Source organism: Doryrhamphus excisus, linkage group LG18, assembly GCF_037039965.1.
Source record: "Doryrhamphus excisus strain RoL-2023G ecotype Guam linkage group LG18, RoL_Dexc_Guam_v1.1, whole genome shotgun sequence".
Classification (NCBI taxonomy): domain Eukaryota; kingdom Metazoa; phylum Chordata; class Actinopteri; order Syngnathiformes; family Syngnathidae; genus Doryrhamphus; species Doryrhamphus excisus.
Window position 1 is genome coordinate 10,757,422 of NC_136374.1, and position 15,588 is coordinate 10,773,009.

Sequence of the window (15,588 nt, forward strand, 5' to 3'; positions counted from 1 at the left end):
ACAGACTTTGTTCGTACTTTGCAAGGACTTCTATGCAACTTCATTATTGTTTCTTACTTTCGTACTGGCATTTGCAAATTTCTTTGGCCAAACTGTGTGTTATTTTGTAGCTGTGATTTAAAAAAAGGCACACAAAATACTGAGAAATATACAGTGCACTTGAACCTCCTTGAAATAAAGGAGATAGATATGGAGTTGCTCATCGTTGTGTGTGCATTCTATGAACAAATAAAACACACACATAACAAAGATGATTAACTGCCCGGCCAGAATCTGTACCATATGTGGCTGCAGCAAACTGTCAGGAGTTCAGGAGTCCCCAAACTAAGAACTGGAGGCCAGGCATGGGCCGCTTCCCCTGAACAATACGCTACCAGAGATATGCATATCCCCCACCACCACTCCCTTCAGCTGTTTTGCCGTGGTACAACCGTTGTCACAACGAAAAATGTACCCGCTCGGATAAAGCATGTACATTTCTGACAGGGTGCAGTGTTTGTCATAGAACCAGAAATGGTTTGCCCCAGTCATAGAACGTGAACAAACAAACTGACCCTGCCCCCCCCAATCAAAGCAGGGAAAAGTTATGTGGCCCTCACTGGAAAAGGTTTGGGGACCCCATTATCTAGTTTGCTAAAGGAACTGTTTGACCGTACGATAACCAAGACAGTGTACAAGAACCAAGACATATTTTTGGCAATCCATCCATTTTCTATGACTTGGGACAGCCAGCCAATCACAGGGCACATATAGGCAAACAACCATTCACACTCACATTCATACCTATGGACAATTTAGAGTTTTGAAATGTGAAAACCGGACCACCTGGAGAAAACTCATGCAACTCCACAATCCATGCACCCAAACGGAGATTCAAACCCAGATCTTCTCGATCTCCTGACTGCGTGGCCAACAGGCTAACCACAATTCCACCATGTGACCCATTTTATACAAGCATTTTCATCAAAAACTGGGGGAAAAAACGTGGCATATGAAAACCATGGTTCCAATATATTCATTGTATATTCCCGAATATAAGATGGCATTTTCTACTCATGTCTTAAGTCCAACTTAAGTCTCAAGTCAAGTCAGGTTGAGTTGACTCCGAAGTCACAGGCTTGAAATTTTCAAGTACAAGTCATAAGCGCTCTAAATAAAATGCATTGTCACAAAATGTAACAGTCTATTAAATTTACCAAATACAATGAATGCATTTTGAATTGTTTTATTTTTTAAATACAATAAGACAAGTGTGACAAGAATCAGTCAGTCAGAAAAAAAGTGCTGAAATAGCATTAAGATTTAGTAAGTGCACAGAAATGTAATCCACACAATCGTTGTTTGCTCTTAAACCTGATTGGACGTTAGTAGTTGCATTCAATGAGGCAGACACAAATGGAAATGGACCCTAGAATGCATCACAATATTTTGGGGATCTCTCATGATATGACAATATACGGTTAATTAAATTCAGCCAAGTCTTGTATAAAAAGCTACAAACCTTAACCTATATGAATAAATAGACTTGTCTCAAACTGCAAAACACATTTATTTATTTATTCAAAACAAAACTGTGCATTTAGGTTCTACCAAACTACATTTGTGCAAAGTATTCAGAATTCAAGGCTACAACTTGCAATACAGTAATACAGCTGTATACATATACATATACAGCTACATTTTGTCCTTTTCAAAGTAATATGACACTGCATCAGTGAGTTCATGCCATCTTTTACCTTTCTTGTCATAAGGAAGGCCATGAGCAAAAGGGTTTTGTATTTTTGAATAGATAAGTGTAAATGTGCTCACTGACTCTGTCTCACGCTTCACGACACACTCTTTCTACTCAAGTCTGTGTTTGTGCTTGAGATGGTAGAACAAATTTGTCGTTTTTCCACCTTTTACCTCACCGTTCCTTTGCAAACTTTGCATATTTTGGTCTCTTGCTCCACTTCTGCTCTATCAAAACCAAACCACTTCCTTATTAGAGAGGTAGCCCAGAGTCTTTGAGATCAAAGTTCAAGTCAACGTGCAAGTCGTTGGTGATCCACAATGCTCGTAATTTTGACTTGGTTCTGAATCGGTCATGTGACTCGAGTCCACACCTTTGCCATCATCATTTCAAAAGTGCAGATTCAAATAAATACATATATATCTTGTATATATTTTCTTTTTTTTACTGTCTTTACTCTTTTTTTTTAACTTGACTATTGCACAGAAAGGAGAAGCGCTCCAATCTCGTTGTACATCCTATATAATGACAATAAAGGCCATTCCATTCCAAATAAATAAAAATAATAATAAATAATACATATAATAAAAAAAATAAATAAAAATAATAATAATAATTAAAAAAATAAACAAATAAACAATACACAACCCACTTTTTCTACAAATTTGGAAACTGATATATATAAGATATATTCATATTTGACTGTTTCTTCTCAAATCACATTTACATCTGATGGAAATGCCAGGCGGTATCTTTTTTCACATTAGCATCTTTAAATCAAATGCTTATCTGCAGCAGAGTTAATCTGCTCCGGAAAGATTAGCCGCTGTTTTATTGTAATTTGTTATCATGTCAACTGTTCCAATCGAAGTGCTTATCAGTAGATATGATGAAATTATGCAAAAATAAACATTCACTGACATTTTATCGATGGTGAACGAAACCATAATATATTTGATGAAGATTCTGCACATGCGAAAGGAATATTCTTTATATATGCAAGCTACAAAAAGTGAAAATTGCAAATTATTAATGTCAGGTTTCATGTGTGACTGTAAAAAAAAAAATATTGACGTGCATTATGAAGCAGTACACAGTGTTTCTGAACCGTGATACAGCCTTGGGGAAGGATTTAGCTTGGATTTATCAGCTTCTGCTGCATCTGCTTCTCCGCAGCCCTCCAACTTTATCAAAATGCAACACTATTTTGCTGAAGTATAACTTTAAATCTATGATCACATGACTTGGAGAGTATGCCTCTTTGAATGTTTGCGCATCCGCCTAAAAGTGTAAGTGCATGGATCAGGGAGGCCGGGGGAAGGGGGTTGTTAATTCCAAGCATGGAATGAACCATGATGAATATTTTTTATTTACACCTACTGCTGTTTTTGTTTGAACAGCTTGGCTCGGTGCTTGCGCTCTTCTTTTAAACCAAACTTTGCAGACACTAAAATATTGCAAGTGGAATACTGAGATGATATTATTATTATCATTTTATGAGGGGGCAGTGCAGGGAATACATTTAAAATGATGAATGCTAATTCCAAACAAAATTAAGTCAAATGTGCCTTTTTGTGTTCTCGGATGAAGCAAATGTGTTTTTTTTTTTGCCTGAGCTTTGAACATGCATCCAATACCAACAGTATTTTTGTTGAGCATGTCCTTGGCTAACAATGAGGATGATTTTTCTCTCAGATACACTCCATTGTGTGTCGGATATAATGCTGTCTCTCTCAAACACATTGTGCAGGGATCATAATTAGCATAATGCATTCACCTTGGCATTTCTGTCTATTCTGTACATATGATACAAAAGACTCTCGCAGGACATTTTAAAATGCACATATACCATGGAAGAAGCAAGGTCAGGCAGCCTTTTAGGACCTTCAACAAGGGACTCCGGTTCGTAACTATTCCGGTCTGGTGATCATTACTGTCTTTTTTTTATGTTTAATTTGGTCTCCAGAAAAGATAACCATGGACAGACACTGTGAGAGTTCCAGGTTTGTAAAAAAAGTTACAAGGTTATATCATGCATCTCATTATGGCCCAAATGAGGCGCAACGTGACAGATTGCTCCGTCTGGTGGGCTAGATTACACAGAAATAATGACTTGGACCTCCACCTAGTTTTGCTCTCTGGCTTCGGAACAATACACTGAAAGATACAAAAGGAGGCAGTAACTCTGCGGTGCATGGCTGAACTCTGGTACGCTGCTACTTTTGCAGAGGTGAATATTAACCAGGATGTGCGGTAGAATACAATGGAACCTCTAACTGTAGTAGAATTTGTAGTTCAACAAGTTTCGAGTTTCAGGAAAATATGCCTAAAAAGTCAGAAAATGGCCTAATTACATATGCATTGTAACATAATGTAATGGACGATGTTAGAGAGAGGATAATATTGTGGAAGTGACAAAACAAAACAAATCTATTAAAACTGGGCTGCACGGTGACCAAGTGGTTAGCACGCAGGCCTCACAGCTAGAAGACCTGAGTTCAATTCCACCCTTGGCCATCTCTGTGTGGAGTTTGCATGTTCTCCCCGTGCATGCGTGGGTTTTCTCCGGGTACTCCGGTTTCCTCCCACATTCCAAAAACATGCTAGGTTAATTGGTGACTCCAAATTGTTCATAGGTATGAATGTGAGTGTGAATGGTTGTTTGTCTATATGTGCCCTGTGATTGGCTGTACCCCGCTGGGATAGGCTCCAGCACCCTCCTGCGACCCTCGTGAGGATAAGCGGTAGAAAATGAATGAATGAATATATCAAAACTACGAATGAACTTTCTTCTGTGGCATCTTTTTGTCATTTTTTTAATGTCAAAAACAAGACAGAACTGCCTGTGAGTGCTTTTAGATGGGGAGGAGGCCCACAGCTGCAGCCACTGCTTTTTGTGAAGAGTGATGTGTCATGTCAGAGTCACCAAGAGTCTCCAATAACAAGTTGCCAAATGTGTTGCTTTAAAAAAAAAAGCCTCCAGAGGACTTAGACTACAAAGTGGCCAGGTTATTCTCTGGCAGACCAGGGGCCTCATCTATAAAACTGTGAGTGGAAATCTGAATAAAAGTCTGTATTCAACAGAAACCCACAATGTGCTTATGGACAAACATATTGAGACCTAAACAAAGTGGCGTACACACACATATTCATGCAGTTCCTGCTGTCCAAATGTGTGTACCCAACACCCTTTCCATGCCTTCAATTGACCATAATGGTCAATGCAAAGTGGCACATGAATGCTGCAGCCATATGACCCTTCATTCAATTTGCTATGTTCTTCTGAATGGTTCTTCTTGTTCTTCCCCATGGCTGCTGAGAAGCTGAAGATTAAGAAACAGAACTTCACCGAAACTGAGGTGGAAATCTTAGTTAGAGAGCTTGAGGCCCATCCATCCATTTTCCATGCTGTGGGGTCTGCTGGACTAACTTTGGGTGAGAGGCGGGGTACATCCTGGACTGGTGGCCAGCCAATCACAGGGCACATATAGACAAACAACCATTCACACTCACATTCATACCAATGGACAACTTGGAGTCACCAATTAACATCCCCCGCGACCCTCGTGAGGAAAAAGCGGTAGAAAATGAATGAATGAATGAATTAACCTAGCATGTTTTTGGAATGTGGGAGGCGAACAAGAGATGGAATTGTGGAATTCAAACCCTGGTCTTCCCGATCTCCTGACTTTGTGTCCAACATCCTAACCACTCAGCCTTTCACAGACAGCCCCCATTATAGTGTGTTTATGACGAAAGGCAAACGGGTAGCACCAACTCTATTTGTGGCGAGACGACACAATTAAACCACTGATATTTCATGCACACAAAAAAACTGCATGTCAACATTATTTCTATACTACAGCCTTAACTTCAGCAACACTTTCTCGTTCAACCCGCAGGTCATGGCCGCTAAGCTCGCTCAGCGCATGAGCTTGTGAAATATTAAGTGTGTGGAATCACAATAAATGCGACAGAGGAAGCCTCTTGGGAGTCTTTGCCTCCAGGCTCTAAACACAGCGCTTTGACTTTATGATGGCTTTAAATCAATTCCTCACAAAGCAATAGGTTGTTTTTCCTTTTCGAAACTGAACGCCACCGTGGTCATAAATAGTCAACTAAATGCTTGTGGCTTAAGTCAGAAATGACCAAACAATAATAATAAATTACCGCAATAAAAAAAGAATCACTCTTAATTCAATAATCAGCTACTGTATTAAAAAGCAAATGTGAATCATTTCACAACTTTGGAAAAAATAACATTATAATGTATAATAATATCAATCTGATATTGATATTGGGGCAATATCCAATACCTCCAATCTCTGATATCCGATACAAGCAGTTGACTCCAGACTCCACACCAGCACGTCTATCTGGCAGCCCTACTGGGAACGCCGCATTTAGTGTCATTCCATTTATTTATAGAGCGCCAAATCACAACAGCAGTTATCTCACTTTACTTTATGCTAATGAGCGGTGTTTGTCAACAACACTGTAACTCTTGCTTAGCAACACTAGCATAGCTACAGTGCTAACATCACAGTCAGCAGCATCATGCTAGGTTAGCCCATTCGCTGAACAAAAAACAAAATGATCAAATTGATCAAAAATGATCAAAACTCCCACTTCTGTAGCTGACTGACGGATAGCACTAATTTTAAAGATGTGTAGCGAAGCCTTTTTCGTCAAAGTTGTCCTTGGTAAACATGAATTTGGCTCATCTAGTTTGGAGCAGGTCAAAGTCGGTCTCATGTGCCCCCCCCCTCATTATGTCATGAAAAGCCGCTACTTCAAAAGCGAGCATTTGTGTTCCTCTTTTCTCAAAAGTAGAACAAACAAGTAATGGAGGTTTGATTCTTCTAAACAGGCTGTGGGACACATTACTGTTATACCAGCATCCCTAAAAAGTATATTTTGTATAATTGGGAACCTTGAATGAAAAGCAACTGACCCCCCCCATCAGCAGGTAGTCTTATTTTACGAGAAAGTGTGAATGGTGGATGTATGTTATGGAAAGGTTGCAGCAATAATGAGTGAGTACGTGTGTGATTGTCTGTGACTTACCCCAGCGTTGTCATGGTAACAATAGTGTACCAGAAGGAAGCTGGGATGCTGGTGAACTTGCTGGAGCTGGATCCCTTTTCGGCGTAGAACATAACCGTAGCAAAGATGATGATGGCCATGGTGAGCGAGAAGAGGAGGAAACCCAGCTCTGAAGCGCAGCTCTTGAGGGTATAACCCAGGATACGCAGGCCCTGTGAGTGTCGCGAGAACTTAAAGATGCGGAACACGCGGAACACTCGCAGCGTGACAAAGGCGCCGCTCACGTCTTCGTTGTTGGTCATCACCAGGCCGATGTAGTACGGCAAGATGGCCACCACGTCGATGATGCTCATCACAGAGCGCATGAAGCGGTAGCGGCTAGGTGCGGCAAACAGGCGCAGTAGGTACTCCACCGTGAAGATCATGACACAAGCGGTGTCCATGCAGAAGAAAGCCACTGTGTAGCGCTCACCGCACGGCATGTCTTTCTGGGTGGCGGTGGAGCCGCACGGCACTGTCTCCACCACATTGGTGATAACCGAGATGGCGATGAAGAACCCGGTGACATAGTAGAAGACCAGGGCCATGGTGGAGGTGTGAGGGTTTTCAAAGGCCCTCCACATGGTCTCCCTGAAGTTCATGTTGGGAAGCTTGAGGTCTTTGTTTTCCTCCTGATCATCCTGCAGCCTCTCCAGGTTCTCCCGCTTCCTGTCCTTGTACTCTTCATAGCAGCAGTCCCCAATAATCTCGGGGATGATGCCGAAGAAGGTCAGCTCCTCGTCGTAGGCCGAGATACATTCATGGCGAGGGTAGTGAAGCTTCCCTGTCCTGTAGAAGTTTAGTATGCTCCTGAAGGCATCAGGGTCCCGATCGAAGAAGTACTCCTTGGTTTCCTCATTGTAGAAGAAGTCCTTCTCAGAGCTTCCAAGCAGGGTATCGGGGTAACGGTCCAGAGTGGTCCTCCAGGTTTGAAAGCGACGGCCGCTGACGTTAAGGATAATGAGCTCGTCTTGTCTGCGACGGTTATCTCTAGGCGCCACGGGCATGGGGCAGCTGGCCACGGGCATCCAGCCAATGGCGGCTGCCCGGGCGAACGGGAGCCACGCTGCGACTCCTGTGGCCATGATGAAGCAGTCTGCAGAAGAAGTGCTGCTCACCTTCAGGCTCTACGCCGCTCAAAATCAGCTGACATCTACAGGATTTGCGGGAAGGAGGGATACAACTATAGATTAGCAACAACTACGCCCTGCAGCTTTTAGTTCAAATCAACAGAAAAAACACCAAAAATATTCTCACTTTTTATTTGTGCTTTCAATCAGTTTTGATTGGCATTGCCAGACAAGTATTAGTCTATCAATATGTTTATTATTGTGGCTGTAATTTGCATCATACTGTTTTTTTTATTGTCTTAAAGACAAAAATATTAATAATACAGTGGAGTTTTACAACAAAGTCACCAAACACTATAATAAATTGATACCTGTGACCTGAATTTTAAATGTTAAAATCAACAGAAAAAACACCAAAAAATTCTCACTTTTTATTTGTGCTTTCAATCAGTTTTGATTAGCATTGCCAGACAGGTATTAGTCTATCAATATTTTTATTATTGTGGCTGTAATTTGCATCATACTGTTTTTTATTGTCTTTGAGACAAAAATATTAATAATACAGTGGAGTTTTACAACAAAGTCACCAAACACTAAAATAAATTGATATAGACCTGTGACCTGAATTTTAAATGTATTTATGCAAATGCTGTGTCTTGCAGCTGTGAATACAATACAAATAACGTATTAATATTTAAATATGCTAAAAAAGTCATTTTAGTTAAGACGTTTAAAACCTGTTGAATGAATCTGATGTAAATGACGCTATCATTGATATAAACGTTATCAAGTTTGTGGTTTGAGACGAGAGACAAGTTATTTTTAATAAAACTTAGTCCGAAAAGTGCATATTTTCAAGCTACAAATTAATAACCTGACATAGCTGAGAAGCAGTCATGTTTCAAATGCGTTCTAAAACACGTTTCTTAATATAAATAAAGAGGATAAAAACTCACCTGGAAAAACTGAAAGGTTTTCAAAACCTAGCTGGGACTGAAGACCATAGACGGGGAGGAGAAGCGGTCCATCCAGCAGGAAAGAGGCGGCTCGCAGCACCTCCGCTCGGTGCGTCTTCAGCCTCCTGCACGGAGGAACGGAGCGCATCAGGCGGCTGATGGAGAGAGAGAGCTCAGCCTAGAGCTGAGACCACAAGCTGTCCGGGGAGGAGGAGGAGATGGAGGAAGGGGGGCACGGTTTGTGGACGTCTCCTGACGCCTTCTACATCCTGACTTATATTACTTTGCCGTCTATGTATGCAAAGTGAGGAGAAAGGAAGAAAGCTCTCCGCCTAAAAGTCAAGTGGTTTACTGAAGGTATCATCAAGCCTCCTCCTCCTTTTCCTCACTCTACGCTTGCAACACAATTATCCTGTCACTTTGCATACATTCTACAAGTTATTTATTGCCGTTCTCTTGCGCAATGCAGCAGTAACACGCCAGAAATGTCTGCTTTAAATATATTACATACATTTTAATATGTTTATACTCATCGTGATTAATATTTGCAGTTCACTTCCGCTTTAAGGTCTTTTTGGCGCCATTTTGACATAACGTGACGTCATAATACATTAATTTACCTTACCCATGGAAAAAATAAATGCATGCTTGTTTGATGTATAGTTCTGTATAACATTATTATTGAAATTATTTTTAAAAATCATTCAAAATAACACGGTAGAATTGATTTGTAAAAAAGAAACCTACTTCATTCATTTTCTACCGCTTATCCTGACAAGGACCGAAGGTGTGCTGGAGCCTATCCCAGCTGTCTTCAGGCGAGAGGCGGGGTACACCCTGGACTGGTCGCCAACCAATCACAAGGCACATATAGACAAACAACCATTCACACTCACATTCATACCTATGGACAATTTGGAGTCGCCAATTAACCTAGCATGTTTTTGGAATGTGGGAGGAAACCGGAGTACCCGGAAAAAACCCACGAGGAGAACATGAAAACTCCACACATAGATGGCCAAGGGTGGAATTGAACCCTGGTCTCCTAGCTGTGAGGTCTGCGCGCTAACCACTCGTCCATCCTGCAGCCTTATTGAAATTCATTCATTCATTCTTTTTCTACCGCTTTTCCTCACGAGGGTCGCGGGGGGTGCTGGAGCCCATCCCAGCTGCCCCCGGGTGAGAGGCGGGTTACACCCTGGACTGGTCGCCAGCCAATCACAGGGCACATATAGACAAACAACCATTCACACTCACATTCATACCTATGGACAATTTGGGTCGCCAATTAACCTAGCATGTTTTTGGAATGTGGGAGGAAATCGGAGTACCTGGATGCACCCCCCCCTCCCCACTCACTGAATTTAGCGACCATGTTGCTAAACTGTCAACATACATCTCTTAAATATGAGGTGTGTTATGAAGCCGAACCGGTAATTGATGGTGCTTGTTAAAGGGGAACTACACTTTTTTTAAAAAATGTTGCCCCTCATCCACAAATTCTTAAGTGAAACATGAACACATTTATTTCCCATTTTTGTACATTTCAACGAGAAAATGACTTAGTATGAGCTAGCTAACAATGCACGTCATTGGGATGCACCTATTTTGACTACACTAATGATAACATGTATTACTTACAGTATTTTGACTTATTTTGATTACTTTAAACATTACCGAAAAGTCTTTCCTAGGCGTTTTAATTTCACATCCTAGCCCAGGAGCTTACAATAGATACACCATCGATACAGCAACTCTTACAATGTCCGCTCTCATTGGGATGGCTGTGTCTTCCAGCACAAGACGCATACTCCAGTCCTCAGGTTAAAAATGCAGACGGAAAATGAGCATCTTCAAAGTGAAATTGAGAGCTAGGTATTCACTCTTCCGTCTGTAAGTGACGCTTAGACTAGGCTTGTGTTACTCTGTCAGATAAATATAGTTTTTCGTGTTAGCTGCTACAATAACAATATTGCTGTAGCTTGCTTATGATAGAAGTCAGTTATGTAAATGTTTGTTGTTGACAATTAGAAGTACGATCAATGGACCATCGAGCGGGTCATAGGCATTTGTCAGGATTGTTTGATCCAAGCAACGCAGTCCATCAAAGTTTACGTGTTTTTTTGCATATCCCTTGTATGCAACACCACAGCTCATACTTCAACACCATGCTCCAGAAAACACATTAGTCTACTATTTTCTGCAATCTTTTTGTTTTTGTTGCCATATTGAACTGCTGTCCCCCCCCGCTGAGTGCTGGCTGAAGCTTTCATCATCAAGTTAATAGAGGGTGATCCCTGAAGTCTCCCACTTCATCCCAGGCAGGCCGCGTGGAGGACTACCCAGGTGCCTCATGGGACCTCTGTGTCGGGATGAGGCCCGCCTTTGAATGGATGGCCTTGTGTGTGTATGAGAGAGCAAATAAAGAGCCAGGGAAGCAGCATCATAGGACAGAAGGGGTATTGATGCACAACCTATTGAGATATCGAGATGAGCTTCTGGCACATCATGCAAGACATCTGGGAATTGGGATGTGAGCACAAGCAAGGAAGCTGGTGCTCATTTCCTGCTTATGTAGTGTATGGGGATTGATTCTGATGGGATGTTTTCTAAGATAAAAAAAGAAAGTAAAGTGTTATTTTAAGTGGTACTGTATACACTTGTACAAACACAACCTTTTGAGATCTGTATCAAAATAATAGTGACATGTTCCAATGTTATGGCTCCAAAGCAACAGCTGAGACATTTGAGGTGTTCATTCGGCTCTCCTGCACCTGAGGCTGCAGATGAAATGATGAAAGTCAGATTTAATGAATTGTAGCTTCTTGACAAAAAAAAAAATCAACAAACCCCCACCCCCATGAGGGCACACAATTTGACAGAGTCCTCATCTGTGGCAATTTGTCTGAGTGCTTCTTCATTTTCAATTAGACCAACTGTCAATGGATGATCATTCCTGCGAATTCTCCTCAGGGGATTTCTCTGTTCTGCCGCCAGCATGTTCATGATTTTTGAAGGACTTGTGTGTAAAAAGTCTGCGTCAGATGTGGAACTCCACGAGGAGAATATTGGCTCTTCAAAGCCTTCTGTGAGAGAGCTTATGTGCAGTTTGCAATTACTGTATTGTGTTTATTTAGGGTGGGACTAGCCTTTACCCATTTCATACAGAGATGCTGCAAAACTGCCTTAACATCACAAAATAAATGGCATCTATCATAAATGCACTTTCATAGTTTACAAATAAGCGCCATCTCTAATTACTGCCAGGTCAAAAGACATTGGCATTAACAACCGTGGCTGTAGGCAACCTTGTAGTTGTTTTATTTGTGAAATGTTAGTTGCGCTACATAGCTGTCCAATACAACAGGGTCGGGAAAGTAGTCTTAAAACTTCACACCCTGTCCCAGCATGGTGGAATAGCTTATGTAACAGATGCCGGACGGTGCATCAGTGTGAAATAATGTCAATAAACCTCACTCCCTGACACCTTAAGACTCCTGCTGGACATTAGGTTGACAGCATGGGCTTTTAGCTCAATGGCTAGCGCTTTTGGGTCTCATTCAGCGGACACCCGGTCATATAATAGTGAGATTTGGGGGGTGTGCGTAATGAATGCTAGCTTGTGAAGCTGTGCGAAAGTATATTGGTGAACCTCACCCTGACGCCGTAAGACTTGCGCTGGACTAGAGTTGACAGCTCTGGCTTTTAGCTCAATGCCTAGCGCTCTCGATTTTCTTTCATGGATCTTGATTTGAGCCTTGGTCATACACAAGAGCGGACAAGACAGGTTACACTGACGTGGAAGTACGCTGGTAAACCTCACTCCCTGATGCTTAAAGGGGACCTGTTATGCTTTTTCCACTTTTTTGACTTACAAATGTAGTTAGAATATTGTTTTCTCATGTTAAACATTTGCCAAAGTTTCAGATAATGAGGTTTGCGCATTTGGAAGTGAGCCCTGAAAGAGGTTTGAGATGGCTCAAAATGCTCGGTTTCAAAAGGCGTGGTAAAACTGCCCCTTTGTGATGTCATAAAGGGACGGGCTTCCTTATGTGGTTCATAGTTAGGAAGCACTTTGGGCGTGTGACCAGGGGGGAAAATTAAAACAGACCGCTTTGGCAGGAAGCACAAATCCAAAGGAGGGGCAGATCCTGGAAAATCTAAAAAAATGTTCTGTGTGGGTTATTGTGTGTCGCTGCTCTACAGGAGACCACAACTCAATGTCATAGAGGGACGGGCTTCCATTAATGGTTCTTAGTTAGGAAGCACTTTGGGCGTGTGACCAGGGGGGAAAATTTAAACGGACCATTTTTGCAGGAAGTACAAATCCAAGGGAGGTGCAGATTCTGGAAAATCTAAAAAAAATTCTGTGTGGGTTATTGTGTGTCGCTGCTCTACAGGAGACCACAACTCAATACAAAGGGTCTAAAAATGAGCATAATAGGTCCCCTTTAATAGTCACGCTAGACAGCTTGGGCTTGATCTGATACGACCTCAGAAGGTGGAAAGATGCCAGGTCGACTTCCTCCTCTGTTTCCCCAAAAAAGCAGAAAATTTAGGCTTCTGTATCCACTACCAAAGATGATGAGTATCCCTAATCAGATATGGCGTTGGCATCACAGAGAGCAAAGTCAAAACACATCTATACGATGAATTACTCACTAACCACCTCCCCAATGTGAAAACAGGTGAGCAAAATACGCTTTTCATCCCTCAGACTAGCGCGCCGACTTCTATATTTACAACACGTCCAAACAAGATCAATCTGATAACAATACATCAGCAAACACTGAGCTGCACGGCATGGTCTGGGTTGGGTGCCAGGGAAAAAGATCAGCAAGAAAAAGGCAGCGGGGAATGTTTTTAAATTGGCGCCATCTGTCTCCAGAGTTTCACCAGCTGCCAGTATATGAAGGAAAAATAGTCTAAATGATTGCAAAAATCAATTAGTAGATAATTTCTGATGAAAGAGCAGCAACTTAATATTTCCTCCATCAGTAGGTAAAGGCGCTTCCACTGCGTTTGTTTGTGCTGGACGGACTCACTTCGATAAAAATCTGTTATTAATGTGCAGTAGATCCAGGATTAATGGTAAATAGAAAGTGGTTTGATGATTGGATGAGTGGTTAGCATGTTGGCCAGAAGACCTGGGTTCGAATCACAGCTCGGTCATCTTTGTGTGGAGTTTGAATGTTCTCCATGTGCATGCGTGGGTTTGCTCCGGGTATTCCGGTTTCCTCCAACATTCCAAAAACATGCTAGGTTAATTGGCGACTCCAAATTGTCCATAGGTATGAATGTGAGTGTGAATGGTTGTTTGTCTATATCTTGTCTGAACTACAGAAGACCAATAATGTAAAGTGTGTTTCTTTTTTACAGTTCAATTCTACCTTGTTATTTTGAATTATTATGTTTTTTGATAATAATTTCAATAAGGCTGCAGGATGGACGAGTGGTTAGCGTGCAGACCTCACAGCTAGGAGACCAAGGTTCAATTCCACCCTCGGCTATCTATGTGTGGAGTTTGCATGTTCTCCCCATGGGTTTTTCCCGGGTACTCCAGTTTCCTCCCACATTCCAAAAACATGCTAGGTTAATTGGCGACTCCAAATTGTCCATAGGTATGAATGTGAGTGTGAATGGTTGTTTGTCTATATGTGCCCTGTGATTGGCTGGCTCGAAGACAGCTGGGATAGGCTCCAGCATACCTGCGACCCTCGTGACGAACCTCTGAAACGTTCCACCCTCAAGCCAAAATCCACCTCTTTAAACTGGCTTTTGAGGTTTCTGTCTTTATTGCTTGATATATATATATACGTATATATATATAAATAATTTATTTATATTTTTGTAATTTTTGGGTAATACCACTGTAAAGGTGGCTATAGGTGTGTTATTCCATGTCTAGACGACTCTAATAATGTTAGTAACTGCATCTAGAAGATCGTTCAAATAACCCCTGCAGGGATCTATGTACTGTATATTACATTTCATCAGGCATCTTCGACACCCACTCACCCATTCAGTCATTCAAAGCAATGATGACAAAACAGCAATTTATAAAAATTGAAGCCCACACAACTTAACTTTATTTATTTTTTTCAACACTGACCTCACAGGTTTAAAGTCTGAAAAGAAAGAGCAAAACCAAAAATCATGACACAAGTGCTCATAATTTATCACTCAACATCTTGCATCAAATAATGTACAAAAAAATAATACAAGACCCCAAGCTGTGTGATCCATGATGATTGCACATGATCTAGTATCCCGTAGTCTCGCTGCCAAAACGCAGCCTTGTGAATATTTATCACCAGCGGGAGCAGCGCCGTAAATATCTTTCTTTATCTGGTAAGAAGACCGAGCCAACAGTACGCCCATTCATCAGCCAAACATAATCTACGAATCGCAGAATGAAAGATGTCACATTTGGATGAAATCATTTATCCCTTTTTAACATTTTTATTTAAAAAAAAAACAAGATCAGACTAAATTAGGTTAGGTGACTGGTGGGCAACTTTACATAAACGTATAACAAAAATATCATTATACAAAACATTATTTCAGACTGGGGCTGCACGGCGGCGAGTGGTAAGAGACCCGAGTTCGATTCCCACCCTTGGCCATCTCTGTGTGGAGTTTGCATGTTCTCCCCTTGCATGCGTGGGTTTTCTCCGGGTACTCCGGTTTCCTCCCACATTCCAAAAACATGCTAGCTTAATTGGCGACTCCAAATTGGTATGAA

At 41.5% G+C, this 15,588-nt stretch overlaps 1 protein-coding gene across 1 annotated transcript in view; it reads right to left on the reverse strand.

Moving 5' to 3' along the window:
- LOC131106280 (A-type voltage-gated potassium channel KCND3-like) overlaps window positions 1-9,213 on the reverse strand; it is a 61,659-nt gene extending 52,446 nt beyond the window's left edge. The window contains exons 1-2 of the mRNA XM_058055194.2: window positions 8,844-9,213; window positions 6,800-7,970 (exon numbers count right to left, since the gene is read on the reverse strand). Coding sequence (XP_057911177.2) covers window positions 6,800-7,902 — 1,103 coding nt within the window. The 5' untranslated portion in view covers window positions 7,903-7,970; window positions 8,844-9,213. The remainder of the gene's footprint in view (window positions 1-6,799; window positions 7,971-8,843) is intronic.
- Between the last annotated feature and the right edge of the window lie 6,375 nt (window positions 9,214-15,588).